This window comes from Vigna angularis, chromosome 2 (assembly GCF_016808095.1).
Source record: "Vigna angularis cultivar LongXiaoDou No.4 chromosome 2, ASM1680809v1, whole genome shotgun sequence".
Lineage (NCBI taxonomy): Eukaryota > Viridiplantae > Streptophyta > Magnoliopsida > Fabales > Fabaceae > Vigna > Vigna angularis.
In genome coordinates this window covers 9,352,517-9,374,543 of record NC_068971.1, presented here as the reverse complement: position 1 = coordinate 9,374,543, position 22,027 = coordinate 9,352,517, and the positions used below count along the sequence as shown (strand labels likewise).

The 22,027-nt window shown below is 31.4% G+C and overlaps 1 protein-coding gene and 1 long non-coding RNA gene across 2 annotated transcripts in view; one reads left to right on the top strand and one right to left on the bottom strand.

The window, feature by feature from the left end:
• LOC108328951 (uncharacterized) overlaps positions 1 to 22,027 on the top strand; it is a 30,243-nt gene that overhangs the window by 931 nt on the left and 7,285 nt on the right. Inside the window, exons 4-11 of the mRNA XM_052872389.1 lie at positions 5,109 to 8,216; positions 8,374 to 8,607; positions 8,720 to 9,430; positions 9,647 to 10,462; positions 15,470 to 16,216; positions 16,337 to 17,170; positions 17,632 to 18,375; positions 18,509 to 19,336. Coding sequence (XP_052728349.1) covers positions 5,169 to 8,216; positions 8,374 to 8,607; positions 8,720 to 9,430; positions 9,647 to 10,462; positions 15,470 to 16,216; positions 16,337 to 17,170; positions 17,632 to 18,375; positions 18,509 to 19,336 — 7,962 coding nt within the window. The 5' untranslated portion in view covers positions 5,109 to 5,168. The remainder of the gene's footprint in view (positions 1 to 5,108; positions 8,217 to 8,373; positions 8,608 to 8,719; positions 9,431 to 9,646; positions 10,463 to 15,469; positions 16,217 to 16,336; positions 17,171 to 17,631; positions 18,376 to 18,508; positions 19,337 to 22,027) is intronic.
• Positions 19,242 to 20,811, bottom strand: LOC108328956 (uncharacterized). The gene is made up of 3 exons (XR_001832175.1): positions 20,658 to 20,811; positions 20,423 to 20,488; positions 19,242 to 19,310 (listed from the first exon to the last, which is right to left on the bottom strand). It is a non-coding gene; the product is annotated as an uncharacterized LOC108328956 (long non-coding RNA).

Sequence of the window (22,027 nt, the reverse complement as noted above, 5' to 3'; positions counted from 1 at the left end):
CATTATGATAAAAAAAGTCTATACAACTATTAATAATAAAAAAAAAATGGTTGAATATAGTGAAAATTATGTATAAGATTAACACTACTTATGTTGAATATACACCTAGAGTACTCTATTTATAATAGAAAAATATGCACAAAGTCCAAAATACAAATAAGAAATAATAACAAACTCGCTAACGATAAAAAATAAAGATAACATAAGACAAATATGATATATCTAATACTCATTAAGTTTGTGCATACAAATTATATATGCCAAACTTGTTACTAATATAATCATCAAATTGGTGAAAATATTCGCTTTTGTATTCAAGTGATACCAAATTGTTAATGATTTGTGAAGATGACACAGAAGATGAAATACCAACCCATAAGTCTTTCTGAAAAACAAATATAAGAGATTGCTTCATGTAAATTTCATCTTGCAAATCGTAGTTAAGGAATGAATTGTTTATATCTAGTGGATAAAGAGGCATTCTTGAAGAGTCACCACGACTATAAATAAACTAAAAAAATCATATTTGCCATGAGAGAAAAAGCATATATATGGATGGATCAAATGCAATGGTAACAAAATAGATGTAAGAAGATATCGTAGCCGAAGAACCCATTGATGAACGAGAGAGAATCCTTAAAAATCCAAGATTCGACACTTAAAATAGGAAAAAGAGCAACCTCGATGCTTTAAATAGCTGCGTGCAACTCACGCACAACGAACCTGAAAGAGGAAAAAGAGTGACTTCAATATTCTAAATTGTTGCCTAGGAGAAGAAGAGACATGTCACATGCACGATGAGAAAATGAACATATCCATAAGTAGTCGCAATCGTAGACAACGACACCGCCGACAACAGTAGACACTATTATTATTAAAACAAATTATAAAATGAATTTAATTACTTTTAAAGGATATAAAAGTTTTAACATTTAGTATTAGAAAGTGAGTTTTTAAGCCTAACTCAACCCCACAAAATCGAAAAATCGGCGTCCACTTAGAACTCGCTAGGATAGGCTCTAACCATGACTCCGATATCATATTAGAAAGTGGGTTTAAGCCTAACTCAACCCCACAAAATCGACTTGTAAGATAAGGTTTGCATCTCACTTATATATTATAATTTGACTTTATCTCTAGTTGATGTGGAACTTCTAACATACTCCTTTCACGCTAAGGTATAAATATCTATACCTCGGCGTGAAAGGAATGTGTTAAAAGTTCTACATCGACTAAAAATAAAACCAATTCATAATTTATAAGTGGAGACAAACCATCTATAAACCGGTTTTGTAAAGTTAAATTAGGTTTTAAACCTACTTTCTAATATTTAGGATGATATTAATAAAAGAAAGTGTTGGAAATTTAAGGATAATATATGCCCTAGAATTTTGTTGGTAGCATTTTTTATAAAACATATTTGTGGAAAACAAGTCTGAATCAGATCTAGACCTAATCATAATCATAATAAATAGAGATGGCGAATGCTGACAACCACTGTACAGATTAAATAGTTGAGTCTGACAGCTGTTTTCAAATAATAGTGGTTAGGAAGAATAAAATATTAGAACTTAATATACCATCAAGACCGAAGTTAATAATAATTAAGAATTTACATAAACAAAGTTGGACCTGTTCTCTCTTTCTCAGAAGCCACATAATTGTAAGCCTCTGGTTGCTTCAACAAAGTTGGACCTGTTCTTCAATTTATTTTAACGGATTTACAAATAAGTAAAACCACATATTTAAAAGAAAGGGTTAGATTTTCATTTTCACAAAATAAAAAAAGTAGTGTGGACGAATTTTGTAATTATCGTATGATTTGTTTTTTTAATTCCTTTTACATTTTACAGTTGTATGAGATGCAGGAGATTCATTTGTTATAAAATAAAAATAATAATTATTTTCATGATAATAATAATAATAATAATAATAATAATAATAATATTTTTATTATTTTAAAGAATAATTTAAATTTTATTTTGAGATAATTTTTCTATATGTGTATATATTATTAATAACAAAAATAATAATAATTAAAAGTAATTATTATTATTATAATAAAAATATTCTTATAATTTATAATATTAATAATAATAATAATATTATACTTATTATATGATACACAAATATTTATAAACTTTTTCTTCAAATAGTTTTATTCATTCTTTTAATTCTCTTAATCTAAAGAAAACACTACAATCGTTTCGTTTCTGTTTCTTATTCATTCCTTCTTGTTTCTACAAAAGATTTATAAAATGATTAGATAATATATAACTAATTAGAAAAAACTTTTGCAATAGCTTTTTAATTACTCCACCCAACTAAAGAACTTCACCTTCATCAATAATCTTTGTCAGTGTTCGAACCTAAAAACGCAGCCGGGCAAAAACCTACAACGAAAATGCATTATGGTTGTTATAAAATAGGGTTAAATATGTTTTTGGTCTCTTAACTTTTATGTTTTTGGTCTCTTAACTTTCAGCAAAAATTGGAATTAGTCCCTTTTCACAACTTTGGCTTAATTTAGTCTCCAAATTTTAGAAATGTGTGAATTTAGTCCTTTTAACTAAATTTTGTTAGGTTTATTTGATGTTTCAAGTGCGTTTCATGATAGCATTTGAGTTGTTTACACCATTTGACACATTTTTGTTTCAATGTTCACTAATGCATTTGAAACATCAAATAAAGTTAACAAAATTTGGTTAAAAAAATTAAATTCACACATTTTAAAAGTTTGGGGACTAAATTAGTCTAAAGTTTTAAAGAGGAACTAATTCCAATTTTCACTGAAAGTTAAGAGACAAAAAAAAATATATTTAACCCTATAAAATATAAAGGATAAACTAATATTTTGAAGAAAAAAAATGAAAGTACAAGAATAAATCGTCATAGTAGAGAAAGAAAAAGCTCAGTTTCTATTATTGGACCAATAGATTGGCCCCAAAATTTTAATAGTAAATTTCACATTGTACTCATTCATTCATTCATCATGTTTTCTTCCTGCACCCTTGTGGCCTTATTGAAATAATCTAATTATTCATGATAAAAAATTTAATAAAAATAAATCTAAAATCACTTTACTTCCACTTGTTCTTGTGTGTTCCTATGCACAACGCCACAACACCCACCTTATCCTCTCCACATCTATTTTTTTCCATCAACGGTAAAAAGCTTTTGAAAATGAAAGTGTTTGAACTATATAAAAAGTAATTAGTCTTTTCAAACTATTTAACCGAACACTTCAATTCAATACAATAATTAAAAGTATTTTATTATCTTTATTTTTATTATTAATTCTTTATCAACTTTACATATCACTACAAATAAAATAAACATTATTGATAGTCAAAATTTGTTTAAAGCGTAAAAAAATAGTTGGAAATAACTTATTTTGATAAATTTCTGATGAACCAAAATCTATCAATAAAATGCAGTTGAGAAATGTTATCGACGGCAAAGTTGGTAAATATTAAAGAAAAAATTTGTCAATAATTATTGAAAAAAAAAAATCTGTCGATAAATTTCATATTATAAGTTGATTTTTCTCTTTCTTCTCTTCTTCTTTTTCTTTCTTTTAGGAATGAAAGTATTTATTTTTCATCATGCAAATGCTTCTACACCTCTCGAGATTCAACTCTCTCATTCTCTTAACCTCCATAATAAGGTTTTGGTAGTTTAGATCAATGGCCTCTCAAGAATGAAAGCTACCACCAAAACCAAGAGTAGGAGACAATGAGATAGTAATGGAGATGAGCATTTCAATCATGCTTCGTTAAGATCAAATATGGATATAATAGAGTAAAAAAAACATAAATAAATGCCTACAATCCACCAATACTCAAAGCAAAAATGCTCTCAAATATAAACAACAAAGAAAGAGAAACATAAAAAGAAGCAATGAGAGACAAATTTCTCTCACCACAAACTTCCAATTGGAAATTTCAACGATCAAACTAAAGAACTATATATCATGAAGGTGCTGCAAAAGTTTTAGTTCGATCCAATGAGGAATGAAACAAGAATCACAGTATCAATAAGATGACTATGTGAATTTGCTAACAAATTTTCTCTCTTTTTCTTCTTCCAAAGACTAAGACTTTTTCACTCTCTTTTGATTGAAAATATCTCTCTCCTCTTAGGTTAAGCGCGTGAGAAAACGAGTTTAACTAAACTGGACTTTTCATACGCAACGCTATCACCAAATTTGAAAGCAATGAATTTATGGATAAGCAAAGGACAAACACCTAACTGAGTTTTCAAATTAAAATAAATATTATATATTTTTATATCAAATTTATATTGAATCTTATATATATATATATATATATATATATATATATATATATATATATTTTAGTTAAAAATATTGTGTTAAAAGTTTTATTACTTAATTAGATAATTTATTAAAGAAACTTAATTAACTAAGTTAAAAATATACAAAAAAAAAATATAAAAGAATAAGAGATCAAAATTTATCTCTTAATATACTAATATTTACACTCAAAGTTTACTTACTTTGTAATTTTATATATAACAAAAATATAAATATAAAGACTACGAAACCTCTAATTAAGCACAAGAAAATAAATCATGTCTATGCTATATGTTGACGTCAAGAATCCATGCTTACAACTAGTTTTTATTTTTTATATAAAAGCCACAAAAAAAAAAACTCAATGTAACAAAAAAAATCCAACTCGTTTCATGTCTCTTTAGATCATACTTTTTAAAAAATATATAATTTTAAAAAATTCACGGATTTTTGTAGATATTCATAAATATTTAAAAAATGATATTTATAAATTTCTAAAATAAAATATAAATAAATAATAGACGCCACTCTACCGACTATCCAAAGCGAAATTTATCTCCACACGCAATATTTTTGTCATTCCTAGATACCACTCCTTTGAATATACAAGTGACATTGGAAATAATAGACGCCACTCCACCAACTTTAAATGTGACTATAAACTAACTTCTTCATTTTTCATTAACAACCTTATGATGATGTGCTTTTAATGTTGTAGTTATTTATAAATTATTCTAATATTTACAAACATTTATGTTCTCTTTGTTTGAATGTTATATCTATTATCATTTAGGTAAAAAAGGACTAATCGTAAGAAAACAATTAAGACGGAAGCGTCCATTATCAAGGCATCATGGATACAATTGTCTCTACAACTACTGAAAGTGCACTTAATATTACAGCAAGTATGGTCAAACGACAAGTGGGTTACTATTTTAATTACAAAGACAAATTTAAAGAGTTGGAATCTTACATTGAGAAGTTGGAACATAATAAGGAGAGACTACAACATCAAGTTGATAGTGCACTAAGGAGTGGAGAAGAAATTGAAAATGACGTTCAACATTGCTTAACGCTCATTGATGAGAAGATAAAAGAATATAAAAGTTGTATTAATGATGAATGTCATGCAAAGACAATTTGCTCAATTGGTTTCTTTCCAAATAATTTCCGACTGAGGTATCAACTGGGTAGAAAGGCTACAAAGATGGTTGAGGAAATCATAGGAGACGAGCTTTGGAAAACTTCTTTTGACAATGTTTCGTACCAAGAACTTCCATCCATTGATGCTACTTTTTCAAACAATGGTTATGAAAGTTTTGCATCAAGAAATAAAACTATGGAGATGATCATGAAAGCACTGCAAGACTCTACAGTTGGTATGATTGGAGTTTATGGGCCTGGTGGTGTGGGTAAGACTACTTTACTCAAAGAAATTGCTAACAAAGCACGAGAAAAGAAGTTGTTCAAGATAGTGATCATAGCGAATATTACAGGAAATCCTGACTTCAAAAAAATTCAAGAGCAAATTGCTGGTATGCTAGGAATGAAATTAGAAGAGGAAAGTGAGATTGCAAGAGTAGATCGTATTCGAAAGAGGTTAAAGAATGAAAAGGAGAACACCCTTATTATCCTTGATGATCTTTGGGGTGGATTGGACTTTAATAAACTTGGGATTCCATGTAATGATGATGCAAGCCAACAAGAAGTCAATGATATGTCTGATTTTGGTTCCAACAATGACATATCTGATTTTGGTTCCAACAATGACATATCTGATTATGGATATAATAAGACAGAAATGAAAGAGTTGTCAAAAGTTGATTTGGATAAGATGAAAAAGGAAAAGTTGTCTAAGGATTATAGAGGAGGGAAAATTCTTCTAACATCTAGAAATAAACAAGTATTATGTAATGAAATGGATGTGCAAGAAAGCTCAATTTTTTCGGTAGGAGTCCTTGATGAAAAGGAATCAGAGACTTTGCTTAAGAAAGTTGCTGGTGTGAAAAATTCTGAGTTTGATAAGAATGCTACTGAAATTGCCAAATGGAGTGCTGGGTTTCCAATAGCCTTAGTTTCCATAGGAAGGACACTAAAGAATAAAAGCTTATCCACATGGGAAGATGTTTGTCAACAAATTAAAAGACAAAATTTTACATCAGAATGGGGATTTACGGACTTCTCGATAAAGTTGAGCTATGATCATCTAAAAAATGAGGAGCTTAAGTGTATTTTCTTACACTGTGCAAGAATGGGAAATGATGCTTTGATTATGGACTTGGTGAAATTTTGTGTTGGCTTGAATTTGCTTCCAGGAGTGCACACAATTACAGATGCTAGGAAAAGAGTAAAGGAGATGATACAAGAGCTAGAAGAGTCGAGTTTGTTGGTGAAAAGTTATTCTATTGACCGCTTCAACATGCATGACATTGTGCGAGATGTTGCTCTTTCAATATCATCCAAGGAAAAACATGTGCTTTATATGAAAAATGCAATACTTGATGAGTGGCCTCACGAAAATGACTTTGAAAGGTACCCTGCCATTTTTATACACTTCTGTGACATCAATGATGAGCTTCCTGAGAGTATACATTGTCCTCGACTTGAAGTCTTACATATTGACAATAAAAATGAATCTTTTGAAATACCAGATGAATTTTTTAAATCTATGGTTCGACTCAGAGTGTTGATACTGACTGGTATTAATTTATCTTGCTTACCTTCATCAATTAAATGCCTAAAAAAGTTGAGAATGCTTTGTTTGGAGCAATGCACTTTAGGAGAGAACCTATCAATCATTGGTGAGTTGAAGAATTTAAGAATCCTTACTTTTTCAGGATCTAATATAGAAAATTTGCCTCTTGAATTTGGGCAATTGGATAAGCTTCAATTTCTTGACATAAGCAATTGCCTAAAACTAAGACAAATAACTTCCAATATCATACCGAGGATGGCCATTTTAGAGGAGTTTTATATCAGAGACAACTTGATTATATGGGAGGCTGAAGAGAATATGAAAAGTGAAAGTGCTAGTCTCTCTGAGTTGAGGCACTTGAATCAGTTACAAAATCTAGACATACACATCCATAGTTCTTCACATTTTCCGCAGAATTTGTTTTTTGACAGGTTGAATAGTTACAAGATTGTCATTGGTGAATTCAACTTGTTCAACTTGCTTAAAGTGGGAGAATTCAAAGTCCCTGACAAGTATGAGGAGGTGAAATTTTTGGCATTAAACCTAAAAGAAGGTATTGATATTCATTCTGAAAAATGGATTAAAATGTTGTTCAAAAGTGTTCAATGTTTGTTGTTGGGAGAACTCAATGATGTTGAAGATATTTTTTATGAATTAAACGTTGAAGGATTTCCAAATTTGAAACATTTATCCATTGTAAACAATTTTGGCATTAAGTATATTATCAATCCAAGGGAGCGGTTTCACTCTTTAGTCGCTTTTCCAAAATTAGAGTCCATGTGGCTTTACAAATTGGATAATTTGGAAATAATATGTGCCAATCAGCTTGTACGGACCTCTTTCCGCAATTTAAAGGTCATCAAGATTCAAACATGCATTAAATTGGTAAACCTTTTCCTATTTTCTATGGTTAGACTACTCACTGTGCTTGAAACAATTGAAGTGTGCGATTGTGATTCTTTGAAGGAAATAGTTTCAAAAGAAATTCAAACTCATACTATCAGCGACGATAAGATTGAGTTTCCCCAGTTACGACTTTTAACATTGAAGTATCTACCAACATTTATTCATTTATATAATGTTGACAAGATTCCTGTTGGTGCACACTCGTTGCAAGACCAAGTATTCCAACAAAGAAACAAAGATATTGTTGTTGAGGTAGAGCACAGGAACACCAATTCTTGTCTTCCACTCTTCAATGAAAAGGTACGTGAGAACCTTATCATAATTACATGTGTAATGTTTAATTTCTATGTTGTTCTTCCCTTAATAGAAATATAAAAAATCTATTTGTCTAAGTTTTGTCATTTCTCTTGACGGAAAAGTCTTTGGAAATGAAGTGACATTTTATGTGTTCTTACAGGTCTCAACTCCCAAATTAGAATGGTTGGAGTTATCCTCCATCAACATTCATAAGATATGGAGTGACCAATGTAACCATTATTTTCAAAATTTGCTTACATTGAATGTGACAGATTGTGGTAATTTAAAGTATTTATTGTCATTCTCCGTGGCTAGAAGTTTGGTGAATCTTCGAAGCCTTTCTGTAAAGGACTGTGAAATGATGGAGGATATATTTCGTCCAGATGATGAAGAGGTGTGGATTCATTTAATATTGAGTTTGATTAATGCTATCATTTGTTTCTAGATAATGTATTACTATTTAGGTCATTCACTTGCTCACCTATCAATGGTTTTTACTGTAACAGTATGTTGACATTTTTCCTAAGTTGAAGAAAATGGAGATCATCTACATGAAAAAGCTCAATACCATTTGGAAATCCCATATTGGTTTACATTCCTTTTGTAGTTTAGACTCCTTGATAATAAGAGAGTGCCACAAACTTCTTCTGATAATCCCTGGTTATATGATGAAAATATTTCAGAGCCTTCAAAGCTTGACAATCAAAAATTGCAAGTTAGTGGAAAACATATTTGATTTTGCAAATATTCCACAAACTTCCGATACAATTGAAACAAACTTGGATAATATACTTCTAGAAAAGCTGCCAAAATTGGTGAACGTTTGGAAGGATGGCATCAATGCAGTACTTAAATATAATAATTTGCAACGCATAAAAATTGCTGATAATCCAAATTTAAAATACCTCTTTCCACTTTTTGTTGCCAATAACCTAGAAAAACTAGAAGTCCTTGAGGTGCGGAAGTGCTGGATAATGAAAGAGATTGTTTTTTCTGACAAACATTCAAGTGAAAGTGATATCAACTTTAAGTTCCCTCATCTACACACTCTATCATTTATAGACTTATATGATTTGAGAAGTTTCTACTCAGGAATTCACACTCTAGAGTGGCCATCATTGAAGAAATTGGATATAGCTGATTGTAGCATGCTCGAAGGCTTCACTTTAGAAATCATAAATTCACAAGATCAACCGATTACTTTAGCAACAAGAAAGGTACACAGAGTTTGTTTAGATTCAAGTCATATACTTTTTATAGCTTTTCTATTGGAAATATAAAACATGCCTTGTTTTTACGAAAAACATGAACTAGCAACCCCTCATTAGGATATGTGAGATTATGACTTTTATTTTTCTTTTGAAGAAAAATAATACATTATGGTTTAATTGGTATATTTTGATATTGATAAATCTTTTTGTTTATTTATTTAGGTGATATACAACTTGGAGTATATGTCAATGAGCTTAAAAGAAGCAGAGTGGTTGCAAAAATACATTGTTAATGTTCACAGAATGCACAAACTAGAAGAACTTACTTTGTATGGGTTGAAGAATAATGAAATTTTCTTTTGGTTTCTTCATAGACTTCCCAATTTGAAAAGGTTAACATTGGAACTTTGTCACTTGAAAAAGATTTGGGCTCTTAAAAGTCTTATTTCACCTGAAAAAATTGGTGGTGTTGTGCAACTTAGAGAGCTTAAACTAGAAAGCATGTGGTCTTTAGAGGAGATTGGCTTTGAGCATGAGGTGCTTCTTCAAAGGGTGGAACGCTTAAGCATTCAACGTTGTACAAAATTGAAAAATTTAGTGTCATCTTCGGTAACATTTAGTTACTTATCATATTTAGAAGTGATGAACTGTAAATCAATGAGGAGTTTAATGACATGCTCAGCTGCTAAAACCTTGGTTCAACTCACAACGTTGAAGGTATGCTCCTGCCCAATGATTGTGGAAATCGTTGCAGAAAATAAAGAGGAAAAAGTACAAGAGATTGAATTTAAACAATTAAAATCATTACAATTGGTGTCTCTACAAAATCTCTCAAGTTTCTCAACTATCAAGAAATGTGAGTTAAAATTCCCATTATTGGAAAAATTAGTAGTGAGTGAATGTCCTCGAATGACAAAATTCTCCGAAGATCAAAATGTTCCAAACCTACAAAAGGTACATGTTGTAGCTGGAGAAAAAGACAAATGGTATTGGGAAGGAGATTTGAATGCCACTCTACAAAAACATTTCTCTGACCAGGTATGCTTGAAAATATTTATGGACCATCACAAATTTCAATTGTATCATACCTCCACAGATAATTTAATTTTCATTTCATTGGAATTGTTGGTAACTGATAATTCTATTGTTGTGAGAAACTATATGAAGCATGCACATTATGTCGTTTTGTATAGATTTAAGTAGATTTATATCCTACTTTCAAAGGCCAAGGTTTATGGTTTGAATCATCAAGTTTGATTTGATATCTCTTGGAAGGAAACTTTAGAGGCTTGAAGGAAGTCTTTAAAATTTGAGAGAGGTTAGAAAATATTGAGAAAGGGAAAGACTTGTTGTAATTTTGAGTGCTTCTAATTTTTGGCTTGATTACATATGATGCAATTACAAACACATCCCCCATGTTTATACTAATGAGACCTCATCAACCAATGGTTAAGATCTTGGCACTACAACATTTATCTAAGGATTATAATTCATTCTCTATAAGTTTCTAAAATATTTTTATGATTCTACACATTATATAGACTTATCTAGAAACATCTTATAAATAAGTACTCTCTAGATACTTTTATACTTCATTACAAAATCCTTCTAGATAAGAGATTTCTTGAATTCTAATTGGGTATTTTTTAATCTTGGGCTTTTATCTTATAGGTTCAAAATACAAAATCAATTTATCATTCCAACACTCCCTCTTAAATATGATTTTGTACTCAAGTAAATTTCTTAATTGTATAAATACTTCATTCTTTAGTGATTTGGTGAAGATATATTTTACCTGATCATGCATCTAATGAACGTGTGTGGACATGCTTACTTCGATCATGGAAGACTGGATTTCTTGCTAAAGCTAATTCTTGTCTATGAAAATATTTGTTAGCTCCAATCGTGGCAAGCTCAACTCCTTCAATAGGTTTCATAGCCAAACAACATGACAAACACATGAATTAGCAACTACAAACTCTGCTTCACATGTAGAAAGAGTGACAATAGGTTGCTTCTTGGACATCCAAATAAAGGTTGTGTCTCCCATGTAGAACACAAATCCACTTGTGCTATTTCGATCATCCATATCTCCACTCCAATCGTTATCACTATATCCAACAAGCTTGTATTCGTTAGAAACAGAGTAGTATAGGCCAAAACTCATTGTACCTTTGATATATTAGAGAATCCTCTTTGCAGACTTGAAGTGAGTCATTGTTGGAGCTTCCATATAGCGACTCACGACTCTAACGGGATAGAGAATGTTTGGTTTTGTACAAGTTAAATAATGCAAACTTCCAACTAGAATTTTATAGAGTTAGATCCATTTTTTCTCCCTCTTCATCCTTACTCATCTTGATGCTGCATTTCATAGGAGTACTATTGGATTAACATCATCCATCTTGACTTTCTTAAGGAGGTCTTTAACATAGCTTTTTTAAGTGATGAAAATTCCTTCATCTCCTTACTTTACTTCTATTCCAAGGCAATATGCCATAAGCCCTATGTTGGTCATTTCAAATTCCATGGTCATATCTATCTTGAATTCCTCAAACATGTTTGGATTGTTCCTGTATGAAAATTAAGTCATTGACATATAAGCATATAATCAAAATATATCCTCCTCAAGCTTTGATATAGAGTGCATGCTCATACAGACACTTGATGAAATTCGCTTCTTTGAAGTACTTGTCAAATCGAACATTCCAAGCTCTAGGGACTTGTTTCAACCCATAAAGAGCGTTGTCCTTTGGAACGAATACTTTGTAATAGTCGATGCCAGATTTTTTACTATAGCCTTTTGCCACTAATCTTTCCTTATATCTTTGAACTTCTCCTTTGGAGTTCTTCTTTGCCTCGTAAACACACTTTAAACCAACTCCCATGTATCATTCTTCTTTATCGCCTTGATCTCTTCATCCATAGAATTTCTCTAATGCTTCTTGAAAGTTCATGGGCTCACAATCTTCAAGTTGACAAAATAGGATAACATTGTCTAGATTTTCAATTACTTCAAAGATATCTTATAGACTTAAAAAATATGGAGTTCTTTCACTTGAGCTTACAATTTCTTGAGGGGTTGGATTTGGTGAAGTACGTGGGGTAACAAGTGCCTCTTTGGGTTGTTGTGGTTGTTCCACCTCATGTACTTCAACACATAGGAAAAAGGTATAGTCCTCACAATTTGTTGACCTGTCTCATTATCCGTCTTCATTAAACACTACATTTTGACTTATGATTGTTTCCCTTGTATCATAGCTATAGAGCTTATACCCTTTGGTGTTGGCGTCATAACTAGTGAAGATATATTTTTCACTTTTGTCATCAAACTTACTTCGCTTCTTATCTGGTACATGGACATAAGCTATGCTTCTAAAAACTATAAGATGAGAATTACCTGGCTTTCTTCACTCCATGCTTCTTATGGTGTTTTTCCACTCATGTTTCTTGTTGGAGAGCGGTTGGTAAGATAAATTTCACATGCAACAACTTTAGCCCAAGACTCCTTTGAGAGTCTCTTACTTTTAAGCGTGCCCTTTGCCATCTCCAGGATTATATTTTATTCTTCTTTTCCTCCACTCCATTTTGTTGAGGGGATTTGGTACAATCAATTGTTGTCTAATTCCATTGTCTTCACAATACTTTTGAAACTCTTTTGATGTGAATTCTCCTCCACGGTAAGATCTTAAAGCTTTGATCACAATGCCACTTTTCTTCTCAACATAGGTTTTAAACTTCTTGAAGTTCTTGAATACCTCTAATTTTTCTTTTAAGAAATATACTCATGTTTTTCTTAAAAATCGTCAATGAAGAGAAGGAAATAACCACTCATACTGAGTGATCTTTCCTTGATTAGGCCATATACTTCTGTGTATATGAGTTTTAATGGCTGTTGAGCTCTTGAGTTCAACTCATTTGGAAAACTCAATCGGAATTGTTTTCCAAGTAGACACATCCTTCATAAACTTGATTGAGGTGAGTAATACAAGGAAACCCTCTCACCATTGCCTTCTTGGAGAGCAACTATAATTATTTAATATTAAGATGGTCAAATCGAAGATGCCAAAGTCATGATTCGTATTTGTAGCACATCTTGAGACACTGAGGGCTATCACTTTGAATTTTGAGCATAAACATTCTATTTCTTGTCATTGGAACCTTCGTAATGAATTTAATTGTATTATCTCTTATAGAAAGGTTATTATTTTCAAGTTGAATATCATAATCTTTCTTTAAGAGTTTTCTTAAGCTTAAGATGTTACTCTTCATGCTTGGCACGTAATATACATTGATGTTCTCCATTCTTTAGTCAGATGAGGACATTACCTTTACCTTTCATTTCCACCTTTGATTCATCTCCAAAAGCCATGTTTTCCATCAATAATCAAGCTCCACGAACATGGTTCTTTTTTCACAAATATGATTACATGCTCCACTGTCAAGGTACCATTAATTATCTTCACCTCTATCTTTTCCCTTGTAAGACAGTGGCAAGGTACCATCTTCTTGGCACCTTTCTTCAACATAGTTGACTTTCTCGTTAACTTTATTTCTACTAGGGGTTCTACATTCAAAAGCATAATATCCAAATTTATCCCAATTGTAACATTTTGATGCATGATTTGTCATACCTTGAATTTAGATTTCCTTTCCCATGACCTCTTATAGGGCTTTCTCCTCTTTGGTTATTATTGTTAGGTCTCCATCTTTATCCATGTCCATATCTACACCCTCGTTCTTGTTATTGACTATAACTTCATCTTGATTGGTTGCATGCATTTTTTTCTTTTATTTTGAATTAACTTGTGCCTTGAAAACTTGCTCTATGATATCTTCCTTCTTTTATTTCTTTTCTTCATAAGCTTTGCAATGAACTAAGAAGTTTCTATATTGACATGACCTCCAAGTCTTTGGTTTCTTCACAATGGTGACAATATGTTCAAACTTTAAATCTAATGATCTAAGAATTTTCATCGTAATTCTTAAAGCATATAACTTCTCACCATTTCTTTTTAGGTGATTAGTAATTGTTATAACTTATGAAAAGTAATCAAAGGCAAGTTCACATTCCTTCATATGCAAAGCTTCAAATACTCCTCTTAAAGATTAAAGCCATACCTTTCTTACTTGATCGGTTCCTTTGTAAGAGATCTTAAGCTTCTCTCGTGCTTCCTTGGCTAACTTGACTCAAAAATATTCCCAAAAGTATCCTCATATAATCCTTGATAGGTTAGGCAAAGAGCTCTCATATCTTTCTTCCTTGAGTCTCTTAAACTATCCTTTTGAGCTTGAGAAAGATTATCTACATTCTTTGGCTTGGTGTTTCCCTTCTCGACCATCTCCCACACATCGTGTGCACCAACGAGAGCTATGATCCTTAACCTCAAATTGTCATAGTTGCTCTTGGTGAGCATCGACACTCGAAAGGGAACTTTGATATTTTCCATTGTTATGAAGATCTTATTGCTCTTGATAACACTTTATTGGGACAAAACTTTAGAGGCTTGAAGGAATTATTTAAAAATTTAGAGATGTTGGAAATTTTTGAGAAAGAGAAATACTTGTTGTAATATTGAGTGCTTATAATTTTTGGCGTGATTACATATGACACCTTCTCAACCAATTGTTAGAATCTTGTCACTATAATATCTAAAGATTATAATTCATTCTCTAGAAGTTTTAAAAATATTCTTATGATTCTAGACATTATATTGACTTATCTAGAAACATTTCTAGAATTCTATTTGAACATTTTCTAATATTGTGTTTTTATCTTATAAGTCCAAAATATAAAATCAATTTATTATTCCAACCGTGTTTAATTAGCATAATTTTGTAATCAAATGTGTACAAAAGGTGACCTATATCATACTCTTTACATTATTTGAAACATTTTTAACTTTTCTTCCTATTCCAAATTTATTTATATCACAATTAATGTACTAAAGGGGATACATATACCTTAAGGATTATTATAAAAGCTTTTTATACCAATCATTGATTGTCCTGTGTTTGTGATATTTAGTTTCTTGACTTTTCAAGGTCTCTTTTGAATATTCAAAGCATGCAAGACTTGTTGATTATCCTGAGAGGAAAGATGTTCGACTCGGAAAATCTGCTTTTCCCGACAATTTTTTTGGTTGTATAAAGAAGTTGGAATTTGGTGAAGCATGTACAAGAAATATTTTGATTCCCTCTCATGTACTACCTTACTTGAAGAATTTAGAAGAATTGAATGTAGAGAACTGTAAACCAACACAAGTAATATTTGACATAGATGAGAGTGAGCTCAAGATGAAGGGAATGATCTTTCGTTTGAAAAACCTTAATCTAAACAAATTGTCAAATTTAAAATGTGTATGGAAGGTAAACTCTGGAGGAATTGTCAGTTTTCCCAATTTGCATAGAGTTGATATTAATGGTTGTGGAAGTTTGGTAACATTATTCCCTGTATCCCTTGCTAGAAATATTAAGAAGCTGGAGGTACTTGAAATAACTGAGTGTGAGAAATTGGTAGAAATAGTTGGGAAGGAAGATGGAATGGAACATGGAACGACAATGATCTTTGAATTCCCTTGTTTGTCGTGGCTACTTGTTGATAATGTGCCACTACTGAGTTGCTTTTACCCTGGAAAGCATTATCTGAAATGTCCGTTGTTATATAGCTTATTTGTGGCCTCTTGCCCTAAACTAAAGCTATTCACATCAGAATTTGATGATAATCAGAAAGCAACAGTTATAGAGGCTCCAATTAGGCAGCTACAACCTTTGTTTTCGCTTGAAATATTGGTAATGTATATTTAGACCCTTTTTTTCTTCCTTTTCTTTCATTATATATTGTCCATCTATACCTTCTAACTAACATTAACTATGTATTCTCTGTTGAATTTTTATGGCCTCAATTGGCAGGCTTCTCCCAAACTGACGAGATTGTCACTCAATGAGGAAAATGTTATGCTGTTGAGAGATGCACAATTGCCAAAAGACCTCTTTTGCAATCTAAATGTTCTTCGATTGTTCTTTGAGGATGATAACAATGAGAAAGATAGTTTGCCTTTTGATTTCTTTCACAGGCTACCTAGTTTAACATATCTCATGGTAGAAAAATTCTTTGGCCTGAGGGAGATATTTCCCTATCAAAAGCTTCAAGTTCACGAGAATGTACTTGGAGGATTGAAACAATTATTCTTGTTGAGACTAAAAGAGTTAGAGTCGATAGGTTTAGAGCACACGTGGGTACAACCATACTCTGAAAAGCTTGAATCATTAAAGATTCACTTCTGCCCTCAATTACAAAAAATAGTTTCTTGTGCAGTGTCTTTCATTAATCTTAAAGAGTTGAGAGTGACATTCTGTGACCAAATGGAGTATTTATTCACACTTGCAACAGTCAAAAGTTTAGTTAAACTTGAGTCCTTAATTGTAAAGTACTGTGAATCAATCAAAGAAATTGCAAAAAGTGAAGATGGAGATGATTGTGATAAAATATTGATATTTGGACGACTTAGATCAATTGAGCTGTATTCCTTACCAAAGCTACTAAGATTTTATTCTGGGAATGCCACTTTGCGATGCTTGTGTTTGAAAGCTGTGATGGTAGCTAAATGTCCCAATATGATAAATTTCTCTCTTGGAACAATAAATATGCCATTGTTTTCGGGGATTAATGTATCATCGAAAGATTCTGATTTAACCTTTGACGACGATCTCAATACAACGATCGAGAGATTCTTTCACGAACAGGTGATGATTTAATATTTGAGCTCAATACTTATTATTTTTTCCATCCAACAATCATCTCCTCTTATTTTATGTTCGACATTTCATTAGGCTAGATATATAGTGTCGGATCATAATTAACCATTTAATTTCCTTTAGGGGTGTCCTTTTTTCAAAGTTGTTGGACACCGACTATATATTACAAGGACAGATTGTATAATATCTTAAATAATTGGAACTCATTATAAAAAAATAATAATAATAATAAAATAATAATAATAATAATAATGATGATGGTAATGGTAATAACAAATAATTGGGTTATAGGCTTATTACCAAATAATTAAGACTTAAATAACTCATTCAAATCCAAGTATAGAGTTTTCTACAATCAAAGGTAAATATGAGTGATCTTATTAATTATTTACGAAATGTATGAAACTCGTTAATTATACCCTGATATTGAATTTCTTGCTTTTTTTTAGGAATTTTTCAACCATTCAAAGCACATGATTCTTGATGAATATCTTGAGATGACGGGAGTTCAGCACATAAAACCCGCTATTTCAGACAATTTCTTTGGTAGTTTCAAGAAATTGGAATTCGATGGTGCATGCAAAAGAACTATCGTAATTCCATTTCATGTACTCCCTTACTTGAAGAACCTAAAAAAGTTGCATGTGCACAGTTCTGATGCAGTCAAGGTAATATTTGACTTTGATGAGAGTGAGGACAAGACAAAGGGAATAGTCTCTAGTTTGAAAACACTTACTTTAAACAACTTGTCAAATTTGAAATGTGTATGGAAGGAAAATCTCGAAGGAATTGTTAGCTTTCCCAATTTAGAAGAAGTGATTGTCACTGGTTGTAGAAGCTTGGTAACACTTTTGTCTTCATCCCTGGCCAAAAGTCTTGAAAAGCTTACGACACTTCAAATGGAGAGGTGTGAAAAATTGGAAGAAATAGTTAGAAAGGAAGATGAAAGGGAACATGGAATGACATTAACGTTTGAATTTCCTTGTTTGACGACGTTATATCTTGAAAAAAATGCACTCTTGAGTTGCTTTTATCCTGGAAAACATTATCTGGAATGCCCCATATTAGATGCATTATATGTGGTCTATTGTCCTAAGTTAAAGCTATTCTCATCAGATACTGGTGACAGTCATAAAGAAGTTATAGAGGCTCCAATTAGCCCGCCACAACAACCTTTGTTCTTGGTTGAAAAGGTAACAAAACATCAACATTTTGACATTTTTGCGCTTCCTTTTTTTCTTTTAATCATATATTTTCCTTCTTTAATTAGCTTCTAGCTAACTACAACTACATTTTCTTTTAAATTTGATTGGCCTTAATTGTTAGGTTTCTGCCGAACTGAAGGACTTGGCATTCAGTGAGGAAAACATTATGTTATTTAGAGAAGCAAAATTGCCAAAAAACCTTCTTTGCAACCTAAGTCGACTTTGCTTGTGCTTTGAGGATGATTACAATGAGAAAGATAGTTTGCCTTTTGACTTCTTTCACATGCTACCCAATTTAGAACATCTTATGGTAGAAAAATGCTTTGGTCTGAAGGAGATATTTCCCTCTCAAAAGCTCCAAGTTCACGACAAAGTACTTACTGGATTGAAAGAATTAATTTTGTTCGAACTAAGTGAGTTAGAGTCCATAGGTTTTGAGCACGAGTGGGTGCAACCATACTCTAGAAAGCTTGAACTACTAAAGGTTGATACTTGCTCTGAAATAGAAAACATAGTTTCTTGTCCAGTGTCATTCATTAATCTTAAAGAGCTGCATGTGACGTTTTGTGAGGAGATGGATTATTTATTCACATTTGGTACACTCAAAAGTTTGATGAAACTTGAGACCTTAATCATAGATAATTGTGGATCAATCAAAGAAATTGCAAGAAATGAAGAGGAAGATGGTTGTGATGAGATAATATTTGGACGACTCAGATCAATTAAGCTGGAATACTTACCGAAGCTAATAAGCTTTTATTCAGGAAATGCCACCTTGCAATGTCCATCTTTACAAACTGTGATGGTAACTGAATGTCCCAACATGATAACTTTCTCTAAAGGAGTCATAAAACTAGCAATGTTTTCGGGGATTCAAACATCCGAAGATTCTGATTTCACTTTCCACGTAGATCTCAACACATCTGTAGAAAGCTTATTGCATGAAAAGGTCAGAATTACTTATCCTAATTATTATATTTTATATATTCTAAGTAGTCTTCTTTTGTATTACTTTACTATTTTTTTCTTGTATTATAAAATACTCTTCTCAACCTCATATCAATTAGAATATATTATATCATTTAGCAGTAGGCTTGACTTGATGGATAATTATTTTAAAAATAATTATTTTACTAGGTACACAAATAGATTACACATTAATACCCATCATATATCCTTTTGGCTTGAAAAATATATCCCTGATACAACTAACAAATATTTTCATACATGTTCATATCCATTAACAAGTCCATCATTATCATAGTTTCATACATAATTATACACAAGCAAATTAATCAACAAATCCATCAACAATTCCATAAATAACCACAGTATCAAAACTTTGAACCACCAAAACTAGTAAAAGAAATGCAGGAAACAGAGTAATAGAACCAACAACAAGATTGACCCTCAGCGACACTTAAGGTGTGCCCAATGGTAGCGTGACAGGGGCTCACTGTCCAAGTAGGACTCAACGACATAAGCTAGCCCACAACGCTGAAACTCCCTGGAACAGTGGCCCTCAATGGTGAAAAACTTCGCTCAACGCTATGTCACGACACAACTATGTGATTTGGAATTTTTGGAGCTAGCGCTCAACGCTAGCCTGTTGCCGCACAACGCAATAGAAGCATAAACCTTAGTTTTCATAATTTTAAGTTGTTCAAATACACCAATTGGAAATCTTCACTTTTACAAACTTTTAGATGGTTCAAAACATTGTGAGCTAGTCCCAATTAATCTAATTGCTCAATTTGAAACTCCTTTCATTCAACAATCCATAAAATTCATGAATATCCCCAAATACAAGCATGTTCTTACAAACCCAAGGATCCACAGCTCAAGCTTCCGTACAAGAAAATTCCAACCAACAAAATAGAGTAAAAAGAAACATACAATAGTGCCAAAACAAGCAACTCATGGATCAAAAAACCTATTATGCATCATAATAATAGTATCAACACACAGATTCCACATGCAACAACAATTGACAAAAAATCAACATGCAATTTGTGAAAAACTTAGCTTCCCTCACTTGATTGAACCGAACAGAATCTATCCCTGCCAAGATACTCTAAGGCTTCCAAGCTTCAAGGTACCTCTAGAACCATGAAAAACTCAAGTTAATACTCTAAAGGTTCCTTGGAGCCACAAACAAAAGAAAATTTCTAAAAAGCTTTCTAATGGCACATATGCAAGAGAAAAAAAAAGGTGCTTCATGTAATCTCAAAGTGACTAAAAAAAAAATAAGGGTAACAATATTCACTTACCCTAGTCTAATATGAGGTGAGTGGAGTTAAGAAGTTATCCTCTTTTGATTGTGCTTCAAACCCTAGCCAAAGAGAAAGGAGAGATATGAGATGAAACTGCCTAGTGGGTTTTTTTTTTTTAACCAGAAAAAAGAGAAAAAGTTTGGAGAGTTGTTTCAAGAGAGTTCTGTATTGACTTTTAGAGAAAAGAAAAAAGTTTTACAAATAACACTAGAGATCGATTCTAAAATTGTAAATGATAATAACTTTATTTTAACATAAAAAAATTGTTACAAAACATTTAAATAAACTCTCAGGAGACTTAATATAATCACACTCAGATAAATTTAAAAGTTAATTAGCTTCGACATAACTCACTCTTAATATAAAATATAATTAATTTATGAATTAGTTTTGACTAAGTTACCTTTGACAATAAAATATTAAAAGCTAATTATTTTTCCTATTATAGTAAATTTTAAAAGATTAAGTTGTTATATTAGTCACCCTATTGACTTTATAATTATCTCATGTTAACTTTGCTTCCTCTTCTTCAGCTTCCTTTTCTCCCCATTTACATTTACTGTCAAAATTCAACACATATATTTTGCTTTCTCTTTCTTACTTGGTTTATATATTGTAATTTTTTTTCTCTTTTTTACATATATATTTGCTCACTCTTTTACTGAGCCTAAACAACACATTTTTTTTCTCTAAAAACTATCCTAAATATTAATGAGATTGTGTTGTTCTTTTTTGATATTTTTATTCTTTGAGTCTCTCTCTCAATAAAAAATGTCTAACTATGCTTTTATTAATAGAAATTTAAGATAAATGTGGCTTTGGACTTTTAAATTTAAGAAATAATTAATCTTTAATATTTGAAAAAATATTATTTTAATTTCCGGACTCTAAATTTAGTGGTTTAAAATGATTTTAACCCTCAAAGTTATTGTTTAAGTACTAAAATCATACTTTTGAAATTTGAAGAACTACACTAGTTTTTTTTATAATTTGAAGAGTATTTTTGTGGAAAAGATATGCCAAAGAATTTTTAGGTGGCTTCTTATATAAATACGAAACCAAACTTCACACGTAGTAGTGAAAAAAAAAATGAATTGAGAATTACCTTCAATTTTCTTACATGTTGAGTTTGCATGGACTAAAAACCGTTATATTGAAAAATCTGTTAACTCATTTAGTGTTTGAAAACCAAACGATTCGGGACATCACAAGTTTTATTGGTTAAACTTGTCATATAGTTCAACGGTGATTGAAATTAGTATGAATAAGTAATACAATATGTAATAATACACAAAATAACATTAAAAATAGAATATCATAACTTAAAAAGAAAATTAAATAAAAATAATTTTCAAAATGTGAATAAA